Raw genomic sequence first — 27342 nt, 5'->3', positions numbered from 1 at the left:
CTGTGAAGCTGTTGTACAGAGGATAACCACACGGGGGCGCTGCTCTCACATCAGACAAGGTCACATTTTGAGAATTATTCCCTGCAATGCCCTGTGTAGGTCAGTATTGTAACTAAATATATTTACAGGGGATATAAACCCCTTTAAAGGTGTAAAAGTAAAACTATGGGGCGCAGTGGGGCAGCATTATGGCTGGGTTTATATCCCCTTTACTGGAAGACTCACATCATACAGTATCTGCCTCTGTGGCAATACCCCTTTTCAGCCACCTGATGGCGCTGCATGGCTTCTATCATTTGCTACACTTGGTAGTCTGCAATTTTCTTTTCCAGCGCTGGCAATAATATCTTGTAGTTCTACAGCCTGCGGCATTACAGATATTGCTAAAACACTGCACACTACTAAGTCTGCTGGGAGTTGTAGTTGCAGCAGTTGACTTCAGACTGGGCAGCACTGCTATAGACGGTGCTTGTACAGTGGAATAAGTTAGTATGTGGGAAAGATATTTGTGAGTACAGGTATATATACAGCATTACTAAAGGGGATGTTAACCCTCCCTAATACTCTCCCATGTGTGTGTGTGTGCCCCCAAGCTTAAATATGCAAGAGAATTCTCCAATGAGAGAGAGAGCGTTATGTCTGTCATCTCTCTGCTGCAACAAAGCAATGGCAATAATTTTTACATATTTGTTTGTTGAACCATAAATGTTATCAAATATTATATTGGTGGATATAAAGGTAAATTCCCCCTGGGGCTGATCATGTGATCAAAGAGCAGGGAGTCAATAGCTCATTGGGCAGGCTGGGGAAAAATGATGTTGTTGGATGATATTGATTTAGGATTATCTCTGACCCTGATATTACTAGACTACAGTTCCCAGCATGCACAGGACACCATTAAGTAGGTGCTCCAGTCAGGGGCCCCAAGGCAGAGGAGGGGTCAAAGGAGACTCAAAATTGGGGGTATTCCTGGGGCGAATCAGGGGGGATAACTATCAGGGTGCAGCAATTTTTTTTTTCATTGTTCTACTTAACATCCAGCTGACTGGGGCCCCTGTAGGCGAGGGCCCATGATTATAATAGCAGCCCTCAGTATATCGGTGTTTAATGCAGGCTGTAGCCCATCAATTTCTGATTGGAACCATCCTGCTCTAGAAGATCTAGGTCCCTTTTATATTCTCTGCACTTCTGGTTCTGACTCCTAAAAATTTGTAGCAGATACCAGCTGACCTGGAAGGTAACGGCCATCTGCTACTTTGTGTCAAGAGTCAGATCTAGAGGAAAGATATGGACAAAAACGGATATTGCCTTCAGTGGCAATTACACAGAGCGGGAAAAAGGGAAAATTCAATACCAACTTACCGGAATTTTCTTTTCCTGGCTATCCATGGCAGCATTCACTCATGGGTTATTCCACCCGCTGATAGCTGATAGGACAGAATTAAATATAATTAATCACTCCAGATACCCCACCTATATATAGATCCACCCCTTTCCCTCCAGCGTGTCTTTGTATCTTAGCAATTATATTCAAAATGGGGTGGGAAAGCGTGAATGCTGCAATGGATAGCCAGGAAAATTCCGGTAAGTTGGTATTGAATTCTCCCTTTTCCCTGCCTATTGCTTGAACCATAAAGTTAATTGCAAAAGGTGTAACGAATAAATGGAAAACTGCTTAATATTTTGGAGTTAATAGAATACAACACAAATCTGCATTAATATACATATGCACAAATGGCTTCAGTGTTTTTGTGCCACCGGGCGGGATCCACAAAGATGAAGAGAAACTTTTTTAAAATGTTGAACTGCAAACATTTCAAATAGTGATAAACTCACCCAAACTACATTGATCCTAAGACTAAACTACCAGTACTGGCTTTGTATCCCTTTGCCCTACAGACAAAGGGATACAGACTGCAGCTGGATGCAATGAAGCCATAGCAAGCTGAGCTAATCAGCCTATCAGAAACTTTCTTATTAAGGGGAATGGCATAAACATAACTTACCTGATTCCCCAATCCTAGCACTTATAGGGATCCATAGGGTTAACTAGTCCCTATGGCTTTAAACCCTGCAGCTTCCTTGGTTTGTGCTGTTACTGGGCAAAGCCCCATGTATCAGTTTAGAGTTTCCATCTGTGTGTTATTGGGTAACAGGGAGACCCCCCCCCCAGGCCCTCTGATATAGTGCTTAGCAGGGGGGCGTGACTTCCTCTTTGGCTGCCTTTGTTCTTAGGGGAAGGACCAGTGAGCCTGGGAGCAGGACATAGGCCCCAGTAAAGTCGGGGACAGGGACCCCGTGAACCCCGAGGACTAGTAAAATAGTTACTCTTGTGGAGCACTCTCTAGGGGAGTGAGGTAGAGAGGGAAGGAAGGGCGGTTTTCCAGCCCCACCAAGGAAAGTAGTGGGAAGTATTTCTTCCAGACAGGCACTGTTGCCTTAGCGTAGGGCCACGGTTTAGACATAGGAGGCCAGAGGGGCAGAAAGAAATCAGCAAAACTGCTGATGAGAAAAAAGCAAATAAAAGGTATAGAAAGTAAGATGCCAGTGATCTGCCCTGTAACAGCCCTATTAATAAGGGGAGTAGTAAATGCCCCTGCTACCTGCCCCGCCATAATATTGTAGCCATACATCTATATATAGGTGGGGTATCTGGAGTGATGGTCTAATTATTTTTAATTCTGCCCTATCAGTGGGTGGAATAACCCATGAGTGAATGCTGCCATGGATAGCCAGGGAAAGCCATTTATATTAGGTCGGTGCTTAGAATGGCTTATTGTGTGCCCAGAACATTCCTTCTCTGTATATTTGTATTTATACATATGGGTAGGAGGTGCCATAGTGTTTCCCTTAGACAGTACAGTATGGGGGTACAGCTTATTGTGTGCCCAAAACATTCCTTCTCTGTATATTTGTATTTATACATATGGGTAGGAGGTGCCATAGTGATTCCCTTAGACAGCACAGTATGGGGGTACAGCTTATTGTGTGCCCAGAACATTCCTTCTCTGTTTATTTGTATTTCTACATATGGGTAGGAGGTGCCATAGTGTTTCCCTTAGACAGTACAGTATGGGGGTACAGCTTATTGTGTTTCCAGAACATTCCTTCTCTGTATATTTGTATTTATACATATGGGTAGGAGGTGCCATAGTGTTTCCCTTAGACAGTACAGTATGGGGGTACAGCTTATTGTGTGCCCAGAACATTCCTTCTCTGTATATTTGTATTTATAGATATGGGTAGGTATTTTATTGAATGTATAAACTTTACAAGCAAATCATAAACATTTCAAAAGCAAAAAAGCATCACATTATTAACCAATAAAAAGCACCAGAATAAAATCACACGACAGACATAATATACAGAGCTGCCATATTTACTGCGCCGCACACTCACGCACCACTGCGCATCTTTAGAGCCTATTCTGCTTCTGCCCCCACCCCCTGCATCACCCCTTCTTTTGGGGTACTCTCTGCACCCCCCAGGTCAACCACCACCTCCTCCCCTGGGGACTCCCCCTAACTCTCCTCTCTTTTCTCTTTCTCTTCTTCCTGTCCTTCTTTGCCAAGGCCCTAGCCTTCCTCTTTTCTGTCCTTTCCTCCTCCCGCAGCCTCTCCTCCTCTTCCTCAGCGAGACCCCCCCCCCCCCCACTCTTACCATCCGGCAGGACAAACCTGTTGTCACCGCCATTTCTGGGGAAAGTTTTTCTTTTTCTCTGAGGATTTTCCCCCCCCCGCCACTCCCCCTCTCTCCTTTTCCCCCCCGCCACTCCCCCTCTCTCCTTTTCCCCCGCATTCCCTTTGGGTAACTGCCCTACTGCCCCACCCACCACCTTAGTACATGGGGCAGAGGATTCAGGCTGCACAGCCTCCCTCTCTGGTTCCACTACCTCTGAGGTTTGATTCCCTTCCTCTAGAAGTTCCATTGCGAGGCTCATTTCCTCCTCCAAAGAACATTCCGCAACCATATTGTGCCAGGCGTCGAGGCAAGAGTTGTGGGCGTGGCCTAAGCACAAATTGCAGCGGAGTTTCTGGCATTCCTTACTGGGATGCCCAGTCTCACCACAGAGGGCGCCCTTTACAATAGGGCATTTAACTGCAAAGTGCCTGTTTGAGCCGCACTTGAAACACACCCTGGCTTGGCCGGGGTAGAAGCAAACGCCCCTTCCCAATAAAGAAGGAATTAGGGAGGAGCTTGGGGACATGGAAATTCCTGTGCATTTTGACCTGCACCTTCCAACCCCCCACCCAGAAATCCTCCTCATCATACAGTGGGGTAAAGGGGCGCAGAACGGTGTCTCTTTAGCCAGATCAGCACATCATCCTGGCGCACAGACTCTTAAACATGATGGTGACTGTCTTGATGTCGGGCCTGGAGACTGGGGTCACCCTAAACCCCTCCCACTCTGGGGCGCCTCTCTTACCCTCATACCTGCGCCAGAAATCATCCAACCCCTGAGACAGTTTGAAGCTGAGATCAAACTCAGTGTCTGTGACACTTATCACCCCAAACACGTCTGCAGGGTTAAAACCCAGGGGCTGTTTGAGGAGATTCCTGGCTGCAAACCTGCAGGGGTAAAACCCAGGGGCTGTTTGATGAGATTCCTGGCTACAAACCTGCCCCGGGAACTCACCACTCTCCTTCACCCACTTGATCTTCACTGCATTCTTCCTCCTACTGGCAGCACTCTTACCCGCCATAGAGACATTCTGTCTCTTACCGTCCCAAGCACCTCTCCTCCCTTGTGCCCCTTCACTCTCGGTATTTATAGGGGGATTCCCTGCACCCTCTGTGGCACCACTTTCACCCCCTCTTACTGCAGCATCACATACAGTTTTATCAGTCAGCAGTGCAGCCATGTCAGTACTCCCCGCAGCCATGTCTGTACTCCCAGCAGCCATGTCAGTACTCCCTGCAGCCATGTCTGTACTCCCAGCAGCCATGTCAGTACTCCCAGCAGCCATGTCAGTACTCCCAGCAGCCATATGAGTACTCCCAGCAGCCATGTCAGTACTCCCAGCAGCCATATGAGTACTCCCCGCAGCCATGTCTGTACTCCCAGCAGCCATGTCAGTACTCCCCGCAGCCATGTCAGTACTCCCAGCAGCCATGTCAGTACTCCCAGCAGCCATGTGAGTACTCCCAGCAGCCATGTCAGTACTCCCAGCAGCCATATGAGTACTCCCAGCAGCCATATGAGTACTCCCAGCAGCCATATGAGTACTCCCAGCAGCCATGCCAGTACTCCCCGCAGCCATGTCAGTACTCCCAGCAGCCATATCAGTCAGTACTCCCAGCAGCCATGTCAGTACTCCCAGTAGCCATATGAGTACTCCCAGCAGCCATCTCAGTACTCCCCGCATCCATGACAGTACTCCCAGCAGCCATGCCAGTACTCCCAGCAGCCATCTCCGTACTCCCAGCAGCCATGCCAGTACTCCCCGCAGCCATGCCAGTACTCCCAGTAGCCATATGAGTACTCCCAGCAGCCATATGAGTACTCCCCGCAGCCATATGAGTACTCCCAGCAGCCATGCCAGTACTCCAAGCAGCTATGTCAGTACTCCCAGCAGCCATGCCAGTACTCCAAGCAGCTATGTCAGTACTCCCAGCAGCCATGCCAGTACTCCAAGCAGCTATGTCAGTACTCCAAGCAGCTATGTCAGTACTCCAAGCAGCTATGTCAGTACTCCAAGCAGCCATGCCAGTACTCCAAGCAGCTATGTCAGAACTCCAAGCAGCTATGTCAGTACTGCCCGCAGCCATATGAGTACTCCCAGCAGCCATGCCAGTACTCCAAGCAGCTATGTCAGTACTCCCAGCAGCCATGCCAGTACTCCAAGCAGCTATGTCAGTACTCCCAGCAGCCATGCCAGTACTCCAAGCAGCTATGTCAGTACTCCCAGCAGCCATGCCAGTACTCCAAGCAGCTATGTCAGTACTCCAAGCAGCTATGTCAGTACTCCAAGCAGCTATGTCAGTACTCCAAGCAGCTATGTCAGTACTCCAAGCAGCCATGCCAGTACTCCAAGCAGCTACAGTGGTGTGAAAAACTATTTGCCCCCTTCCTGATTTCTTTTTCTTTTGCATGTTTGTCACACTTAAATGTTTCTGTTCATCAAAAACCGTTAACTATTAGTCAAAGATAACATAATTGAACACAAAATGCAGTTTTTAAATGAAGGTTTACGTTATTAAGGGAGAAAAAAAACTCCAAATCTACATGGCCCTGTGTGAAAAAGTGATTGCCCCCCTTGTTAAAAAATAACTTAACTGTGGTTTATCAATTTAAATTTTCAATTTCAATATCAATTTCTGTAGTCACCCCCAGGCCTGATTACTGCCACACCTGTTTCAATCAAGAAATCACTTAAATAGGAGCTACCTGACACAGAGAAGTAGCCCAAAAGCACCTCAAAAGCTAGACATCATGCCAAGATCCAAAGAAATTCAGGAACAAATGAGAACAAAAGTAATTGAGATCTATCAGTCTGGTAAAGGTTATAAAGCCATTTCTAAAGCTTTGGGACTCCAGCAAACCACAGTGAGAGCCATTATCCACAAATGGCAAAAACATGGAACAGTGGTGAACCTTCCCAGGAGTGGCCGGCCGACCAAAATTACCCCAAGAGCGCAGAGACAACTCATCCGAGAGGCCACAAAAGACCCCAGGACAACATCTAAAGAACTGCAGGCCTCACTTGCCTCAATTAAGGTCAGTGTTCACGACTCCACCATAAGAAAGAGACTGGGCAAAAACGGCCTGCATGGCAGATTTCCAAGGCGCAAACCACTTTTAAGCAAAAAGAACATTATGGCTCATCTCAATTTTGCTAAAAAACATCTCAATGATTGCCAAGACTTTTGGGAAAATATCTTGTGGACCGACGAGACAAAAGTTGAACTTTTTGGAAGGTGCATGTCCCGTTACATCTGGCGTAGAAGTAACACAGCATTTCAGAAAAAGAACATCATACCAACAGTAAAATATGGTGGTGGTAGTGTGATGGTCTGGGGTTGTTTTGCTGCTTCAGGACCTGGAAGGCTTGCTGTGATAGATGGAACCATGAATTCTACTGTCTACCAAAAAATCCTGAAGGAGAATGTCCGGCCATCTGTTCGTCAACTCAAGCTGAAGCGATCTTGGGTGCTGCAGCAGGACAATGACCCAAAACACACCAGCAAATCCACCTCTGAATGGCTGAAGAAAAACAAAATGAAGACTTTGGAGTGGCCTAGTCAAAGTCCTGACCTGAATCCTATTGAGATGTTGTGGCATGACCTTAAAAAGGCGGTTCATGCTAGAAAACCCTCAAATAAAGCTGAATTACAACAATTCTGCAAAGATGAGTGGGCCAAAATTCCTCCAGAGCGCTGTAAAAGACTCGTTGCAAGTTATCACAAATGCTTGATTGCAGTTATTGCTGCTAAGGGTGGCCCAACCAGTTATTACTTTTTCACACAGGGCCATGTAGGTTTGGATTTTTTTTCTCCCTAAATAATAAAAACCCTCATTTAAAAACTGCATTTTGTGTTTACTTGTGTTATCTTTGACTAATAGTTAAATGTGTTTGATGATCAGAAACATTTTGTGTGACAAACATGCAAAAGAATAAGAAATCAGGAAGGGGGCAAATAGTTTTTCACACCACTGTATGTCAGTACTCCAAGCAGCTATGTCAGTACTCCCCGTAGCCATATGAGTACTCCCAGCAGCCATGCCAGTACTCCAAGCAGCTATGTCAGTACTCCCAGCAGCCATGCCAGTACTCCAAGCAGCTATGTCAGTACTCCAAGCAGCCATGCCAGTACTCCAAGCAGCTATGTCAGTACTCCAAGCAGCTATGTCAGTACTCCAAGCAGCTATGTCAGTACTCCCCGCAGCCATGTCAGTACTCCCCGCAGCCATATGAGTACTCCCAGCAGCCATGCCAGTACTCCAAGCAGCTATGTCAGTACTCCCCGCAGCCACGCCAGTACTCCCAGCAGCCACGCCAGTACTCCCAGCAGCCACGCCAGTACTCCCAGCAGCCACGCCAGTACTCCCCGCAGCCACGCCAGTACTCCCCGCAGCCACGCCAGTACTCCCAGCAGCCACGCCAGTACTCCCAGCAGCCACGCCAGTACTCCAAGCAGCCACGCCAGTACTCCAAGCAGCCATGCCACACCATTACACCACCACCAGCCTGCACAGTGGTAACAAGGCATGATGGATCCATGTTCTCATTCTGTTTACGCCAAATTCTGACTCTACCATTTTAATGTCTCAACAGAAATCGAGACTCATCAGACCAGGCAACACTTTTCCAGTCTTCAACTGTCCAATTTTGGTGAGCTTGTGCAAATTGTAGCCTCTTTTTCCTATTTGTAGTGGAGATGAGTGGTACCCAGTGGGGTCTTCTGCTGTTGTAGCCCATCCACCTCAAGGTTGTGCGTGTTGTGGCTTCACAAATGCTTTGCTGCTTACCTCGGTTGTAACGAGGGGTTATTTCAGTCAAAGTTGCTCTTCTATCAGCTTGAATCAGTTCTTCTTCTTCTATCAGCTTGAACCATTCTCCTCTGACCTCTAGCATCAACAAGGCATTTTTGCCCACAGGACTGCCGCATACTGGATGTTTTTCCCTTTTCACACCATTCTTTGTAAACCCTAGAAATGGTTGTGTGTGAAAATCCCAGTAACTGAGCAGATTGTGAAATACTCAGACCGGCCCGTCTGGCACCAACAACCATGCCACGCTCAAAATTGCTTAAATCACCTTTCTTTCCCATTCTGACATTCAGTTTGGAGTTCAGGAGATTGTCTTGACCAGGACCACACCCGTAAATGCATTGAAGCAACTGCCATGTGATTGGTTGATTAAATAATTGCATTAATGAGAAATTGAACAGGTGTTCCTAATAATCCTTTTGGTGAGTGTACATATTAATTACATTAGTAGCATTTGTCTATTGGTCACTTCCCAATAGATAACTGGCCAGCTGGATGTGACTAACACATTTTCAGACATATACGTAAAGAACAAAGGTGGCATCTGTGAACTGAAGTTGCCACCACTACGTTTAACCCTTTGCCTGTTGGCAGTCACAGCCAATTCAGGAGCCCCTGCAAATATAGAATCTTTTTTTCCCAAAATAGCAATTACGGACCTGGAGACAAGGTAAAAAATGGCTTCATTTTTTTCTTTTTAACTTTATTTTTATTATATTTTTCAACAAGAATAGTACTAATTGTCATGTGGACAATGACCAATAACATAAATACAACAAACAAAATAAAGAAGAAAGGGAAAAAAAAGAATGGAGTAATGGTAGCCCTATATATTACATTTGACATATATTCTTTAAGTTCTCACTGGCTTCACTTTTTCTATAGGTTTTAAAGGTGCAGCATCTGAATAACCACACAACACTCTGAGGGGATTTCACAATGTAAAGGTTGCAATACACTGGTTGATACTCTATGCTATGGCATCTGATGCTGTATGAATGGCTGTTCTCATGTAGGGGCGACTTCTATGGGCATATTTATTATAGTGTGTAAGCCAACATAAATGGTGATGTTTCCCATAGCAACCAATCAGCTTTTGTTTTGTAGATGACAGTTCAAATTGAATTGCTGATTGGTTGCTATGGGCAGCATAACCAGTGATGTTGACTTCACACTATAATAAATATGCTCCTTATTAGTATTCTGTTGACTTCGACCAACAGTACAAATAATGGAAACCCCAGAAAGTGAAGAGGAACAGCTGCTCATCTTCATTTCCTCATCTGCTATTTCACCATGAACTCACCAACATGGTGCGTCCAGGTGGTAGGAGTTTCTCAGTCGAGAGCAGACCTGGCATTGCCACGCCTTACCCTCCCCCTATGCTTGGCCAGTTTGTGTCAGAGTGCGACTGGTGCCACCCAAATCAATGGACCTAACACAAATCACCCAGCTGATGGGAGTGACAACACGTGCACAGGTGTGTGATGTCACTTCCTCTGCCATTGAATTTCCCACCCTCCCCCGGTGAAGTCTGGCGGTGGCTGCAACCCAAGGCACAGGGTGCCTTTGTATAAATATTGCCCTGTCTGGGGGTGGGGGCACATAGTTAGTGCAGAAACCCTACTTTAAAATGGAAATTTGTCTCTTATGCTGGCCATACACAGTAAGATCCACTCGCTTGTCTAATCGGCCTAAAGGACTGATATTGCAGCTAAAATCGTCCACCTTTTGAGTTATCAGAGACAGCTTTTTGCAACCCCCAGTAACCTCTGCAAACTGCTGTCTCAGACAAGATTCTTTCTTCAGTAACCAGCTGTTGTCACTGTCCCTGCACAGGCAAGCAATGAAGCATGTCAGGCATTTTGACCGAGCTATATATTATTCATTAATAAGGTGAGATAAAGCTACCCAGTGTTACAAGAGCTACATATTATTCCTAAGGGACACTAAGGGGCAGAATAGGGCAGATTTATACACACTGGGAATGTGTTTACTGTATCAACAGACACACACAGGCATGAAGTGAAGGGATTATACAGGTAGAAAACGACTTCCTGGTTCCTCTTAAGCCCCTCCTCCCTCAGGTGCTGTGGGTGCCTGGGAGTGGCGGGCAGCACAGGCAGAGGATTGCAGCTCGTGCAGGTAAGTATCTGTATGGCACATAGCTTGTTTGCAACTAGGCATGTGTGTGGTCTGTACCTTTCAATAGGGTGCCTCATACCTTTCTTTGTGCTTCTGACATGACTAGGACTTGTAGGCTGTGACTGTAATGTGTGTGTCTCATTGCTTTGCCTGCACAGTGTCAGCATATGTGTCATTCTCTGGAATGTGCAGTATGTCGCCTCTCGGCCAGATCACCCCCTCACCTTTTCTGCTCCAGTTCCGCCATTCTTTCTTGCCATCACTGGCTCAGAACCTCATGTGTAACAGGCCATGTGTATGTGGGAGATAGGTTTGTGTGTGGTTTGCATGAGTTGGTGTGTTTATGTGTTTTGTACATACCTGATCTGGTCAGGTGACCTTGTGTAGGTCGCATTCCTTTCCTTTGTGGTTCTGTTCCTCATAAGCACATACAGTTGCATAAACTACAGCAACCTGTCCAGCGGAACCACACGTGCCTTTAGAATCTCTAACTGTAATTTGGTGCATACAGAGCACTTTTGTCCCTTTGTGCACTGCTGGATCTGACTCGTGAAACAATGTAGCAGCCTCCCTTGCTTCTTTACAGGTCTGTTAATCAGATGGCTTCTGCTACACAACCCACCGGGGCTGAGAACAGAAAAGGACAGACAGACATTGCTTTCTATAGCAATATATATAACAAAATATAACAGTATCAACTATAAGTTTACACTACAAATGTGTGATTAGTGTACTTTATATTGTTACGCTGCATTTCCTGCATGTGAGCAGCACAATGAGACTTGAAGTTGCATTTGGTATAACACAGAATTACAGCTACAGACGCACTACAGTTAGACTCTGCCCCGTGTGAGTGTTTTGTTCCCGTGTCACATGCTTTTCTCCCTCTCATTTTTACAGCTGCCCCGGGACCCACTCACCTCTGATTGACAGCTGGAGCCACACCTACCTGATATGGCTGGTAAGAAACTGAGCTTAATGGGTTAATACCTGCATACAGCCTATAAAATAGTGTAGTTGAATGTCACACATGTCAAAAGACAACTGAATCTTCTTAACACCCTTTCCATATTTAAATGGTTAATTTAATAAGGTTAAAATGAGCTTACTGCCATTGGCAGCAGTCTGGGAATGGTTCATCTCTTTCCATAGGGTTGCTGTCATTATGTAATCCTCTCCTCTGAACTCCATGCCTTCACTATGCCACATTGGCCTTCAATATAGCTTTTAGTTTTTGCTACTTTTATATTATTTTGTGCCTCTCCAAGTTCATCTTCTAGTTATCATATAACCAAAGTTGCCATACACATAATGACTTGGCAAAGTTGCCCAGATCAGGCTGATTCTATTATTCAGCCCCCTGGGCCAACATTCAGATGACTTGGGGCCCTGTGTAGATCTTTTGTGAAAGAACAGCATTTATAGGGGTTGTTCACCTTTACATTAATGTGTAGTATGATGTAGAGAGTAATAATCTGATGAAATATTTTGATTGTCATTTTTTATTATTTATGATTTTTGAATTATTTAGGTTTTTGTGCAGTAGATCTCCAGTTTGGAATTTCAGCAGCTATCTGGTTGCTAGGGTCCAATTTAACATAGCAACCAGGCAGTGGGTTGAAAGAGAGGTGGGAATATATAAAGAGAAAGGCCTAAATAGAAAAAAAAGTAATATAAAGTAACAATAACAATACTCGCACACTTTGGCGCTGACGTCTACTCTGTGTGCCTGAATCCGGGCCAATGCAATGGCTCAAGGTGAGGGCACAGAGAAAGACTGATGCCAATGTAGGGGCTGATTCTTGGCCTTCGTCTATCTACAGGCCACGAATCAGCCCTGTCTGGAATTAGCCAAACGCTCACTGGCCCTAGGAATCAAGCCTCTAAAATGGGAATAGGTCCTGATAAGCAGAACAAATATTAACAGTTTTGTGTGGGTTTGGACAGAAGCAGAACAAATAATTACATGAAGCTAAATCCACTGCAGACCAATTGCCATGGTATTTAGTTTACAAGGTGATAGGATCTGTGGCTGATTAAGAGGCTGCATTTGTATGGATATTATTATCCTTTGTTATCTTCAGAACTTCTTAGGGCATCCTCGGTTCTGCCATTAGAATCACTGTTTCACTGTGAGAAATAAATACAAAAAACAAGACCAACCCTCCTGCCCCCCTTGTCTTAGACATCTGCTGGGTATGGCGCTCCGGTTGTGGTACAGATACGGGGCATGATTGATTGACAATTCTTGAAAAAGGTTAAGAAACCCCCTTTTTAATTATGTAATGATTTTACTACATCAGGTTCTGCATGTGGGGGTCTCCATGATTTCCTCTCCCCATCACCCCTGGACCAAGATCTGTGGCCAGAAAAGGGGTCTAGTCTGTCCCTGAACTGTTCCCTGTGGGTAAGCGGTGGCTGTAACGGGACCCTGAGGTGGCTGAAGGATGGAACCGCAGTGCAGGACTTGTACAGAGAGCAGCATTCTGCCTGGTGAGTGATCCCACACAAGTCTTCAGATTCTTAAAACAATGTCACTACACCTGAAAATTATGTAAGATGTATGTTTTTAAACAATGAGCCACTTAATGTTACATGAATAGTACAGGTCAGTCTTGTGGGTAAAGCTCGTTTGGGAATTTGTTGGGTTAGATCAGACTGAAAAGATGATTTGAGGACCAGGCCAATAGTTGAAACACATTGGGAACATATGCAAGCCTGATGCACCTACAGTCCACCTGATAGAATTCTGCATCCTGCCAGGTACAAAAAAGACTAGGTGAATGCAGGCCGTCAGGGTACCAACTGCACCATCGAGCCAATGTGGTCCTCATCCTGACAGGATTTTTTTTACCTGCCTGATCAATAAGGACCAAATCAGCCCATGAATGGCCACCAAGAAGCACCATATCTGGCTGAGTTGTTCATACTCCTCTGCACAAAGCCATTTAGGTTACCCCAAGGGGTCCTAATAGCTTAAGGAATAAAATCTTTCAATTGCAGAAGGAAAAAAGTTGCAGTATCAAGAAGCTAAACACAATCCCACATGCTGGGGTTCCTGGATATGTGTGGACCCTTAGGCCTACAAAGAAGTACCTTGTGCATAGGACTGCTATGTCACCCATGATCCATTCCTACCAATCAGCCTCCCTCATCCCTGTTCCCTGGCATGCACAGTGTAACCATACCAGCAACTCCAGAAACCCAGAGCACACTGAGCATGTGCTGTGCCACAGACTCCAGAGAGAGGAGTCTGGTTACAGATACTGGGGACAATTTCAGAGACATAAATGGGTCACTCTACCTCTGCATTGGTTTAGTGAGTACACTCTGTCTACTCTATGCTTTAGCAGCAGTTGTCCTTCCAACAAACACCAGATTATATATGCCTAGCATGTGGGCAAAGAAGATTGCTTCTCTGCATATAAAGAAGTGACTTTCAAGGTGAACATCCTAATTATCCCTGAGTCTGAATGACTGATACCCTTATGTTTTTTTTATACATCTGTAACCTTGTTATATTTATGGGATAAGGGGCCCCCTTAGCTTATAGCTTACGCACAAGTTGAAGCCTTATCTACCTAGCTATTTCAGTAATTTATCTGCAATTTCGTGTTGTATTTCTGGCCAGGGAATAATTACAGAAACATATTCTGCATGAATTGCCTTATCACAGTGTTAGACATAGTAAAAGTTTGGCACCTTGCCTAGTAAAATCTAATTATATCAGCGCTTAGGGAGTCTCTATAGGTCTCTTGCTTCATTACTCCTAATTTCCTCACCCAGGGAGGGATTTAATAGCTCCAAGTGGTTCCTCTCCAGCATCCTGTATGTAAACGTTTCATCTGCAGAGGATTATGGGAAGTTTACCTGCGAGGTGGAGAATGCCACAGCATCATTTACGCTCCACAAAGGAGGTAATAACATACATTAAACTGAATGTGTACAATAGGGAAGTGAATGAGAATGAGATGGCATGGTTGTGCATTATTTATTCTGTTTGTCTGCCACTTGGCAAGTGTCTGATTTTAGGCTGTAAGGGCACGCTGGGGCTCATTTATAAGCACAGGGCAAATTTTCACCTTGGCAGTAACCTATAGCAGCCAATCATTGATTAGCTTTTTTGAGCTTACTGCAAGTAGAATAATGAACCCAAACATCTGATTGGTTGCCATGGATAACAGCCCTTGTGCACAAATATACAAGATTTATGTTATATGATTTCCCCAGAATGGGACAAATTTACCCTGAACACACCCAGTTACCCGCTGACATGTCCCTGATCCACCCCAAACCCTGCCCATTTACTGTCATGTCCACTCCTAATAGGAGCTCCCAATCTCCGTAAGATTCTGGTAACACAGCCCAATAATGGTGTTTGTTTTCTCCACAGAAAAGGCTGGACATGTGGCTGCGGTTATATTTGCTCTTGCGGTGCTCACGGCATTAATTGTTGGTTCTGTTATTTACCTCAAGTGTCGCCTTAATGCCCGTCTTTGGTACCGGAATAAATATGGCGATCCAGAAATAAATGGTAAACAAAAGATACAATGTCTTTATATTGTTTTTTAAAGTAGGGTAGCATAGCTTATTATGTGTGCAAAACACTTACTGTGGTCGTCATCCAGGCCTGGACTGGCAATCTGCGGATTTGGGCTAATGCCAGAGGGGCTGCTGTAAGATGCCATAGAGAGTCATGGTTTATTGGGCTTTGTTTGGGTCTCTCTGTACTTGAAATATTTGGGCCTCTCTGTACTATTTTGAATCCCAGTTTGGACCCGTCCACATCTGACAACAACAGAGCTTCAGGTTGCATTTTAAATAATGGGGCCCCACAAAGGTAAGACTTGCAGTCATTACCGTGTATTAAAGCTTTTTTTTTTTTCTCTCTTTAGATGGCCGTCTCTCTGATGCCTATGTCTCATATTGTCCCTCAAACACTGACACCAAATTCACCAATTTCATTCTAAAGCCCCACCTGGAGAACAGGTATGGGTATAAACTGCACTTGGACGAGATGAGTCTGATGCCCAACACAGGTAATTACTGTGCATGTATATTAATGTAACAGTTTATATTGTTATTATCTTTAATACTACATACTTTTCACAGTCAAGGGAATAGTGCTATTAAGGCATTCTGGGCCTCTGCCCATATCCAGGGCAAAATTTGCACCAATCCAACCATAATAACCTAGCAGATGTTTGCTTTTATTATTCTCACTGCACTAGACTTAAAGCTAAAATCTGATTGGTTGCAAGAGGGTCAGAAAAACAAAAGTCTCCTCCTCAAGCAAATATTGGGCTGCTGTGATAATAAAAAAAACACATAATGTTGCCCAAATGGTGATTCTCTGTTATGGTACAAGGCCACAAGTGTAATCAGTAGTGACATTAGCTTTGTAACAGCTTCCAAACTGCCCTTGTCACCTGAATGATTAATGTGACACCTCAAACAATGACCCCTTGAAATGACAATGCCAAGTGAAAAGGCTACTGAGAACCTTTATATTCCTTTTATCAACCATTACATTCTCCTATAAAAGGTAAATACCTATGGTTTGTAGAAGCCGCACAGGCACAAAAATAACATTCGGCACAATATATGTACAAGCCAGTGCATCCTGGGAGAGTGTGTGCAGATACACTGAGGTACAACATTTGACGTACAGAAACAACGTAAAACATTTTCTGGGGATTCTGTTCATTTAACATTGGGTTTAGATGTTTATTTTCAGTTCTCCTATAAAGTTCAGCGCAGCAAACCTACCTGAACTGAACTCAGCCTTACACAGCAGGGCTTATCTAATGGGGAAGCGGAACTAGAAACCAAAGAGCAGAGAACAAACCGCATCATTGTGGGAAGTTGTAATTGTTGCTGAATTTGTAGCGTCCTTTGCTAGAACAATAGAGTTATTCAGAAACATGGACAAAGCTGGCTTTGGGACCCAGGTAACCTGTGGCTTATTTGTGTGCTGATCCACCCTAAATAATTATAGAAAATATATTATTGCAGGCTGCAGCTATGTGGTGAGAAACATGTTGGTTGCTAATAAAGAATTGATTATACCTCAGAGAATCAGGAATGGATTCATTAGATTCAGTTGGGTAGATCAAAGCTGACACCTACTAGGCACTTTAGGCTGGTGCAGTAAGTTAAGAATATAAAATATGGCATTTTTAACCATATTTATTTTCGGGTTTAGTTCTCCTTTGATCCTGTGCCATTTATCCCTTGCAACCTACAGAAACAAACCTCTGACTATATACCCTTCATTTTACTGTGCTAACTCTGCATCTCCATGTTTGTACATTAGCATAACTATACAGGTATGGGATCCCTTATCTGGAAACCCATTATCCAAAAAGCTCAGAATTATGGAAAGGCCATCTCCCATAGATCCCATTATAAGCAAATAATTCTAATTTTTAAAAATGATTTCCTTCCTCCCCGTAATAATAAAACAGTACCTGTACTTGATCCCAACTAAGATATAATTACCCCTTATTGGGGGCAGAACAGCCCTATTGGGTTTATTTAATGGTTAAATGATTCCCTTTTCTCTGTAATAATAAAACAGTACCTGTGCTTGATCCCAACTAAGATATAATTACCCCTTATTGGGGGCAAAACAGCCCTATTAGGTTTATTTAATGGTTAAATGATTCCCTTTTCTCTGTAATAATAAAACAGTACCTGTGCTTGATCCCAACTAAGATATAATTACCCCTTATTGGGGGCAGAACAGCCCTATTGCGTTTATTTAATGCTTAAATTATTCCCTTTTCTCTGTAATAATAAAACAGTACCTGTACTTGATCCCAACTAAGATATAATTACCCCTTATTGGGGGCAGAACAGCCCTATTGGGTTTATTTAATGGTTAAATGATTCCCTTTTCTCTGTAATAATAAAACAGTACCTGTACTTGATCCCAACTAAGATATAATTAATCCTTACTGGAGGCAAAACAAGCCTATTGGGTTTATTCAATATTTAAATTATTTTTAATAGACTTAAGTTATGGAGATCCAAACTACGCAAAGATCCCTTATCCGGAAAACACCAGGTCCTGAATTTTACACTATATTTTTGTCATATTTTCCTTCACTTTAAGCCATTTTCAGAGATGGCTTATGTATTATATCTGCACATTGGTTGCTATGGGTTAAAAGAACAGTAACACCAAAAAATGACGATGTTTTAAAGTTACAGTAGTGTACTATTACCCTGCACTGATAAATATTGTATGTTTGTTTCAGAAACACTACTATAGTTTATATAAACAAAGCTACTGTGTAGCCATGGGAGCAGCCATTAAAGTTGGAAACAAGGATAAAGGCACAAGTACAGAGCAGATAGATAAGATCTGTAGTATACAATGGGAATCTACACAACTACTTTCTTATCTGTTATACAATCTGTGCCTTTTCTCCTTTTTTCAATTTGAATGGCTGCCCCCATGGCTACACAGCAGCTTTGTTTATATAAACTGTAATAGTGAATGGCAATAGTGCATAATATATTAATTACTTTAATACACTTAAGGTGGCCATACACGTGGCGATCTGACGATGTTTCGTACGACCATCGGTCGCACGAAACATCATAAGATCCGCCACACACCATTCAGGGCTGAATCGGCAGGTAAGGAGGTAGAAACAATAGGATTTCTACCTCCTTCTGCCGATTCAGCTCTGAAGGGAGAATTTTGGTCAGGCGCCTTCTATGGCGCCCGATCAAAATTTTCAAACTTGTCCGATCGGCGAGTCGTCCGATATCGGCAGCTTCCTGCGATATCGGTCGACTCGCCGACATGCCATACACGCACCAATTATCGTACGAAACGAGGTTTCGTACGATAATATCGGTGCGTGTATGGCCACCTTTAAAGTACTGTTCCTTTAATGCTACTGGGCAAATTTAGTGCCTAACCCCTTAGACTTTGCTGAGCTGGTACACCATAGTAATCTGGAAATTCTGGGGCTGCTTTTCATATCATTTAGCCTGCCCCCCCAGCATTTTGGCACTGTGGTGCCAAAATGGTGCTTAGAACCAGGCAATTGGACATACAGTAATGCACCCAAGTTTTTATATTGTACCACCAGGCCCGGACTGGCAATCTGTGGGTTCTGGCAAATGCCACAGGGGCTGCTGTAAGGTGCCATAGACAGTCACTATTTATTGGGCTGGGGGGGCTGTTTGGGCCTCTGTGTACTTGAAATACCAGGGCCTATTTTAAATCCCAGTCCAGACCTGGTTCCATCAAGAACTAGCAAGCAAGGACAGCACAGTGAGATGTAATGGAAAGGATCCATAAGTAGTTGTGCGATCATAATAACTAAGCCAATGACAAGTTATAGCAATGCTCCTTTTGTATAAGGACATTCTTAGGAAACAATAAATATGCTGAAAAACCCTGGGGGTATTTGCATTCTGCATTCTGTACCACTGTAAATGCCATCCTCTTCTATTAATCTGATCACCTTACCAAGTAAATCAAGTAGTGCAGACAGCTAGGTCACCAATCCTTATAACCTTGATATTAATAACTCCAGAGCCGATCAAGCCAACCTAAATGCCTGCCAGACTTGTGTAACCGCATTCCCTAACCGACAGTCACCACAAGGCTGTTTCCTGCTATTAAGCTTTCATATAAAATGCATTATGTATCAGAATGGAAAAAACTGAATTCTAATAAGTATAGTTTATATTTCTATACCTGACAGAGCCCTCCGCAGAGCTGCTCATGAATGTCAGCCGCTGTCGGCGCCTTATTGTCGTTCTCTCTCTGGGTTACCTGCAGCAGGACTGGTGTCAAAATAGTTTCAGGTGAGTGTTACATTTTATTGTAGCATCATACTGCCTTATCCTAGTGGCAGTCCCAGACTGGGATTCAATACAGGCCTTGGCATTTTTAAGTACACAGAGGCCCAAACAGCCCCCACAGGCCCACTAAATAGTGACTGTCTATGGCATCTTATAGCCTGCATTGTGGCCCACCGGGCTGCAACCTCCAGGGCCCTCCTCCCGACAGGCAGGGGACCAGTTTCGGGGAGAGGGGGCAGCCTGGGCAGGGGAGCCCACAGGGTTTTTTCCTGGTGCCCTGCTGGCCCAGTCTGACCTTGCTTACAGCAGCCCCTCTGGCATTTGCCAGGATCCCCAGATTGCCAGTCCAAGCCTGTCTGGTTTCATTAGCAGGAGGTACATGTACCATTTCTCTGCATCCCCTACAGCTGCCATGTTCCTGCTGCCAGTTTAGTGGCAGCAATCATTGGCAATATCCAAAGACTCAGACTAGTGTACACAGGTAGTGCAACTTCTATATGAATTTTAGTGCTCCCTATCAGAATACCATGCTGGGGCATAGCAATAGGGTTTTTGGTTCAAGCCACCCATTTCTTCTTAAAATTTAGAAACCTTCTTTTCATCCTTAATTTGTTCTGAAGCTCCAAATAGTGGGTGGGGGTTTTATTAGAATCCTCAAAGTCATTCACCTGCGTGCCTAATCCTGACCACAGAACTGATGCCCCCTGCTGGCTGAGTGTTGTTAATGTTGTCAATAGAAGCCCTTGAAAGAGCTGCGCAACTGTCTCTGCACAATTTATTCCATAAATAACATTCCAAGTTATAGAGACCTCTCCCTGACTTCCAAATATAAAGAAGAGCAACCAAGAACAATACAGAAGTACTAAAATACAAAAATAATATAGTGGGGGTTCTATTTAGAATCCTGGGTAATAAGGTAGATCAGTGCTGTCCAACTTCTGCGGTGCCGAGGGCCGGAATTTCTCTAGCATACATGGTGGAGGGCCGCTAATGGAAGCCAGTTTTGGCCACTCCCCCATTTTAAACCACACCCACTTCAAACCACACCCATTTTATCACAATGATCGCTGCAGGGATATCAACCATCATCCATATGTTAAAGAATTATATTATGTCACACCCTTAAATCCATATGCCTCCTCCTCCCCTGTGGATAGCACAGCAACCCCCAGCATATAATTACACACCTTAGGGATCATTTAATGGCTATTTCCAACTGCTAACAAACTCCAAGAACAAACCCTTGCCAGGTTCACCTCCCACAGGCAGCATAGGGTAGGCAGAGTATGGCACACACAGGCAGCACTCTGCCTGTCCTATGCTGCCTGTGTGTGCCATACTCTGCCTGTCCTATGCTGCCTGTGGGTGCCATACCCTCCCTGCCCTATGCTGCCTATATGCCATACTCTGCCTACCCTATGCTGCCTACACACAGGCAGCATAGGCCAGGCAGTACATACAATGTCTGAGGTGTGAACAGGGGAACAATGGGGGTGATTACAGCCTGAGCCTGAGGTGTGAACACTGCAGGGGGTGAACAATGCAGAGATTAAAAGGTGTGAACAACACAGGGAATTACATTTTTAAACAATACAGAGGGATTACAGCCTGAATCTGAGGTGATAACCATGCAGGGGGGCAGTTAATCACAGTACTGATACCATTTAAAGATAACACAAAGTTAAGCCATCAAAGTACCCAGACAGGTGGGGGGCCACACAGAGGGGGGTTGAGGGCCGCCAGTTGGACAGCACTGAGGTAGATTATAATGACTGGACTGCAAGTTCTCCTAACTTTGACTCTTCTATATAACAAAGCCAAGGCTACGTAATGCAGACAATAGCAGTCACAGTGTGCTTACATTTTTTTTATGTCAGTATAGTCAATTACTTATATTGGCCATACATGGGTGGGAAATTACTGCTGCCTTGGTTTACTATGGAGTCAACAGCCTATTGCCCACATATGGATCCAGATCAATGCCCCTTCCTAAATGTGTGATCAGATGGGTCGGACTATGAACAGGCTTAGCCTTGGATGAGGAGTGAAATAATTATGGCATTCCTATATTGCCAGAATCTAATGCCCCATTTAAGACATGAATGAAAAAGGAAGTATCAAAAAACACCGTGACGAGACACTGTTGTGGAGGTCATTTATCAACACTGGGCAAATTTAGCCATTGGCAGTAGCCCTTGTTGCATTCATTGCTGACTAAAGCTGACTGAAGAAAACCGAATCACTGATTGGTTGATATGGGTTACTGCCAACAAGTGTTGATAAATGTGCCCTATCATGTTGCTTCCCCCTTTGGATAATATTCGCTAGCATCGGGCCTGAGCCTTTGTCACTGTATGTCTCTTGTCCATAGGGAGGGATTGTTTCGCTTGCTGGAGCTTTCCCACAAACCCATCTTCATCCTGTTTGAGAACCAGCAGAAGGAAGTACCTGTGGGCGTCACGCAGTTATTGCACTCGCAGAGAGGAAAGCTGAAGGTGCTGCTGTGGAAGTCTGGCTCTGTGGTAGGTGCTGCTGTGTGAGCTGGTGCTTTTTGTATTTGTATGGGTTTGCTGTTCTGCCAGTGGTCTTTCTGCTTTATATTCCGTCATGGCAGCATTGTGGCACAGGGGTTAGCATTGCTTTCATTCACTGCAAAGGTCCTAGGATTGAATCCAGCCTGGGCTCTGTCTGCAAGGAGTTTGTATATTCTCCCTCTGCTTGCTTGGGTTTCCTCCCACACCCTAAAAACACACAGGCAGGTTCATTGACTCCTGATAAAAGTGTGTGTGAATACGATAGGAACCTTATACTGGGGCAGAGAGGGATGTATCATTTCTGTAAAGTCCTCAGTATAAGTTGGCACTTTACTTTCATAGTGATCCAGCCTCCAACTGCCTCTATTGTCCTGTCTCTGGCCCTAATGCCTCATTATAGTGCACTGTGGTGCTTTATTACCCTTTCACTTCTTATTATAGTTACATATATTCATTACATTACATTACATTAACATATATTTATAAAGCGCCAACATATTCCGCAGCGCTGTACAATAAGTGGGTTACATACATTGGACATACAGAGTAACATATAAAGCAATCAATAACCGATACAAGAGGTGAAGAGGGCCCTGCCCAAAAGAGCTTACAATCTATTCCTATGTGTTTCCAGTCCTCCACTTCCCAGTTACATTACCTGCTTCATTATTCCTTTGTTTTCCCAGGCCCCATCCTCTGACTTCTGGAAGGAGATATGTCTGGCTCTGCCTCGGAAGGTCTCCCTAACAGAGGGGAGGGGAGATCCACAAACCATAAATCAAGATGACAAGGACCCTATGTTGACTCCAACCAGTGAGACTGCAGACCCTGATCCAGAGGGTGATCTTGGTACAGTGCCCTAGACTGATGTATACAAGGGGGGCAGATTCACTGGTCTGTGGGCCCAGAAACGTTTTTGCTAGGAGGCCTAGGCAAATCATGCTACCACCAGGCCCGAACTGGCAATTTTTGGCTTGTGGCAAATGCCAGAGGGGCAGCTGTAAGATGCCATTGACAGTATTTAGTGGGATAGTGGGGGGGCTGTTTGGGCTTCTGTGTACTTGCAATGCCAGGGCCTATTTTGAATACCAGTCTGTGCCTGGTTACCTCTCTGCTTGCCAATCTTACAAAAGACACAAGCCCTGAAAGTTCAACCAATCCTTGGATCAGTGTTGGACTGGGGTCCCACCACCCCAGCTGCAAAAGCGCCCAACCACTGCGTATCTTTCCTTGTGGCCACTGCTACCAAACCTTCCGTTTAGGCCTGGGCAGGCTGCAGGCTGGGGCCCATGAGGACCAGGACCCACTTGAATATTTTCCTGTATGCCCCATCCCTGGGTCAACATTGCCCTAAGTATTAACAGCCTTGAGATACCTCATCCTTTCTAGAAACTACTATTACTAAGACTGCTTTACAAAGATACATGCTAAATGGCACTAATGCACCCACAGAAACCAATCAGATTTGTATTTGACTGATAATAGACTGATCAAAACTAATTGCTGATTGGTTGCTTTGGGCACTGTTGCATATTAGCACTTGTACCTTCCAAACGCACATGCCTGAGCCAGGAAGGGATTTTTTTTTCTCATTCAGCTCTTCTTTCTGTTAGGTGTAAGGAGAACCTTCTATAAAGCACCCCCTCCTCGCATGGCTCCGATTTCCAACTTCACAGACAGAGCGCCTGCTGGGGACACAGATATCTCTGACCTGGGATCAAGGAACTACTCGGCTAGGAACGATTACTACTGTTTGGTTGCAGAACCTGAATTATGAGTTACAGGAGACACAGAGGCAAAGGGGCTGCCAAGAAGGAACATAAAGAGGTAACACAGGGGAGAAAAAGATAAATCCCTAAGAAAACCCTACCTCTTATGGCAGGACAAAAGGAAGGGCCCTTAGGATATACCGGGAGCCATACATTCGTACTGCCGTCCAGGCCTTACCCCTTGGATGGGCTGCCTTCGAAAAAGTATATATATATATATATAAATATAATTTTTTGTAAAAATTCTACCCATCACATGAACAATTTGAAAAGCACAAAGAACAGTCCTTTATACAATACCGTCTGCTTGCTGTAGTTTGTGTTTTAGTTGCCTTTATAGAATAATAAGGTAGTGCCTGCGTGAGTGTATTTTAATAATCATAAATATTTACTGAAGAGGTTATTTTATCGGCTATATAATGCTTATAATCCGGCAATAACTAAAACATAGCCCTATAGAAGGTGAGCTTGTATCCCATTACTAAATACAATTTGGTCAGATATAAGCCTAATTCCATGAGCCCTGATTATAAGCAGTGGCTCTTTACTATGAACCCCCCAACCTAGGTTAATGCCGCTGTATGTATATGTGTAAATATTGCCTACATCATTTTAGAAGCATGAAAGTGCCCCTAATGGCCTGGGGGATGCAAAGCTGCATATGTATAAATGTAAGCTTAGGCACTAATATAATGTTCAGCAGTGTTGGGCAAAATGGCAAGGAATGTCCAAGCCAAGCCTCCACTGCCCCCAATTGCACCTTGCCCCTCCATACTTGTCACCATCAAGCACAACAAATCCCCCCACACCCTCAACGAGCTTCTCAGCTGGAGTTACAGAAGGGCCCAAACTAGGGGTAGGCAGGCAAATGTATGCAGGGTCCACTGGGGCTGCGTCAGGGGGAGACCACCGGCTTGGGGGAGCGCTTGTGAGGCCCACTGAGTTTTTTCTCGGGTACCCCGGTGGCCCAGTCCAACCCTAATGCCCCAAATGCACCATAAATATGCCCTTTTCTGCCTGCCTACCCCTAGTCTCGGCCCTCATGCTGGGCAACCTGTGATACTTGGTGGCATAGCCAGTCATTATCAGCCTTCTCACTTGTGTGGGATGTGGCTCCATTAGCCACTTGTAGAACACTTGAATTGTATAAAATACATTTTTGTGTGATTATGCAAAATAAAGGATTAACTGCAGTGATTTCCATTCACGAAAAGGTATTTGATGCCCGCAGGAATCGTCAATTAGTATTGGGCGCAAGGCGACCAGTGAGCCTTCACCCTAAGGGGCAGATCTATCAAAATGTTTAGAGCTTAATAGATAGAAAATGTGATAAATATGCTTCTAAAAATCCCATAGGAATGAACAGAAAACAGGTAAATTCTGTGGTGAGCTCTAATCTCACATTTTGATTAATTATGCCCCTAAAATATAAGACAGCCGAATCACTCGCTGCTCACTTCTAACAAATCATATGAAGCCCCCAGTCACTTTAATGAAACACAGTAATGTTTGTGCTATGAGTGCCCTGTACATTCTGATTCTGCAGATGTTGTGCATTTGAGAGAATATTCTATAAATTATATTGTTTTTATTCCGTGTATAAAATGATTTATTTATAAACGTGTCCTGACTATTTCTTTCATATAAAACTATAACTATATACAGGTCCTTTTCAAAAAATTAGCATATTGTGATAAAGTTCATTATTTTCTGTAATGTACTGATAAACATTAGACTTTCATATATTTTAGATTCATTACACACAACTGAAGTAGTTCAAGCCTTTTCTTGTTTTAATATTGATGATTGTGGCATACAGCTCATGGAAACCCAAAATTCCTATCTCAAAAAATTAGCATATTTCATCCGACCAATAAAAGAAAAGTGTTTTTAATACAAAAAAAGTCAACCTTCAAATAATTATGTTCAGTTATGCACTCACTACTTGGTCGGGAATCCTTTTGCAGAAATGACTGCTTCAATGTGGCGTGGCATGGAGGCAATCAGCCTGTGGCACTGCTCAGGTGTTATGGAGGCCCAGGATGCTTCAATAGCGGCCTTAAGCTCATCCAGAGTGTTGGGTCTTGTGTCTCTCAACTTTCTCTTCACAATATCCCACAGATTCTCTATGGGGTTCAGGTCAGGAGAGTTGGCAGGCCAATTGAGCACAGTAATACCATGGTCAGTAAACCATTTACCAGTGGTTTTGGCACTGTGAGCAGGTGCCAGGTCGTGCTGAAAAATGAAATCTTCATCTCCATAAAGCTTTTCAGCAGATGGAAGCATGAAGTGCTCCAAAATCTCCTGATAGCTAGCTGCATTGACCCTGCCCTTGATAAAACACAGTGGACCAACACCAGCAGCTGACATGGCACCCCAGACCATCACTGACTGTGGGTACTTGACACTGGACTTCAGGCATTTTGGCATTTCCCTCTCCCCAGTCTTTCCTCCAGACTCTGGCACATTGATTTCCGAATGACATACTTTGGACCACTGAGCAACAGTCCAGTGCTGCTTCTCTGTAGCCCAGGTCAGGCGCTTCTGCCGCTGTTTCTGGTTCAAAAGTGGCTTGACCTGGGGAATGCGGCACCTGTAGCCCATTTCCTGCACGCGCCTGTACACGGTGGCTCTGGATGTTTCTACTCCAGACTCAGTCCACTGCTTCCGCAGGTCCCCCAAGGTCAGGAATCGGTCCTTCTCCACAATCTTCCTCAGGGCCCGGTCACCTCTTCTCGTTGTGCAGCGTTTTCTGCCACACTTTTTCCTTCCCACAGACTTCCCACTGAGGTGCCTTGATACAGCACTCTGGGAACAGCCTATTCGTTCAGAAATTTCTTTTTGTGTCTTACCCTCTTGCTTGAGGGTGTCAATGATGGCCTTCTGGGCAGCAGTCAGGTCGGCAGTCTTACCCATGATTGCGGTTTTGAGTAATGAACCAGGCTGGGAGTTTTTAAAAGCCTCAGGAATCTTTTGCAGGTTTTTAGAGTTAATTTGTTGATTCAGATGATTAGGTTAATAGCTCGTTTAGAGAACCTTTTCATGATATGCTAATTTTTTGAGATAGGAATTTTGGGTTTTCATGAGCTGTATGCCACAATCATCAATATTAAAACAAGAAAAGGCTTGAACTACTTCAGTTGTGTGTAATGAATCTAAAATATATGAAAGTCTAATGTTTATCAGTACATTACAGAAAATAATGAACTTTATCATTATATAATATATATATATATATATATACAAATAATAGGGCTGCACTGAATCCTGGATTCGATTCGGGATTCGACCAAGATTTGTCCTTTTTCGGCAGAATTCTGTCATTAAAGGTGTATTTTCAAAAACGTATGCGGTTAGTTAATAAAAGGTGCAAATAGCTATAGCAGCCAATCAGCAGGTAGTATTTACTGGTCACCACTTTAATAGGTGCATCTGGACAGGGCCCGAGGTGCCTCCTACTGCCGCGTGCCCCAGCCGTGCACCCCTAAACCCCCCCCCCCGTTCGAAGTCCTCCCCTAAACGTGAATGTGAAACGCGTCAGGGGAGGACATCGGAGGCCAGAGGAAGCAGCAAT

General features: G+C 44.3%; 1 protein-coding gene across 4 annotated transcripts; it reads left to right on the top strand.

Moving 5' to 3' along the window:
* Positions 1 to 1497: 1497 nt before the first annotated feature.
* sigirr (single immunoglobulin and toll-interleukin 1 receptor (TIR) domain) lies at positions 1498 to 25389 on the top strand. 4 transcript variants are annotated; one of them, XM_004913403.4, is made up of 10 exons: positions 1498 to 1584; positions 11537 to 11597; positions 12940 to 13129; positions 14423 to 14553; positions 15030 to 15170; positions 15532 to 15675; positions 19366 to 19468; positions 21837 to 21987; positions 22686 to 22848; positions 23613 to 25389. In XM_004913403.4, the coding sequence occupies exons 2-10, from the start codon at positions 11591 to 11593 to the stop codon at positions 23774 to 23776; spliced, it is 1194 nt and encodes a 397-aa protein (XP_004913460.2). In that variant the 5' UTR covers positions 1498 to 1584; positions 11537 to 11590; the 3' UTR covers positions 23777 to 25389. The 4 variants fall into 4 exon arrangements, with proteins under 4 accessions (XP_004913460.2, XP_012817588.2, XP_002937693.3 ...); XM_012962134.3 differs by lacking the exon at positions 1498 to 1584 and adding an exon at positions 8280 to 8333; XM_002937647.5 differs by lacking the exon at positions 1498 to 1584 and adding an exon at positions 10538 to 10636.
* The last annotated feature ends 1953 nt before the right edge of the window (positions 25390 to 27342 follow it).

This window comes from Xenopus tropicalis, chromosome 4, assembly GCF_000004195.4.
Source record: "Xenopus tropicalis strain Nigerian chromosome 4, UCB_Xtro_10.0, whole genome shotgun sequence".
Lineage (NCBI taxonomy): Eukaryota > Metazoa > Chordata > Amphibia > Anura > Pipidae > Xenopus > Xenopus tropicalis.
Note: the sequence above shows the minus strand (reverse complement) of the source record. Positions and strands in the feature narration are given on the sequence as shown.

Bases quoted from the DNA above. Each gene is read 5' to 3' on its own strand.
- sigirr (XM_004913403.4), top strand. The intron at 15,171-15,531 runs GTAAACAAAAGA...TTCTCTCTTTAG, and splicing joins TGGCGATCCAGAAATAAATG to ATGGCCGTCTCTCTGATGCC. The intron at 21,988-22,685 runs GTAGGTGCTGCT...TTGTTTTCCCAG, and splicing joins TGTGGAAGTCTGGCTCTGTG to GCCCCATCCTCTGACTTCTG.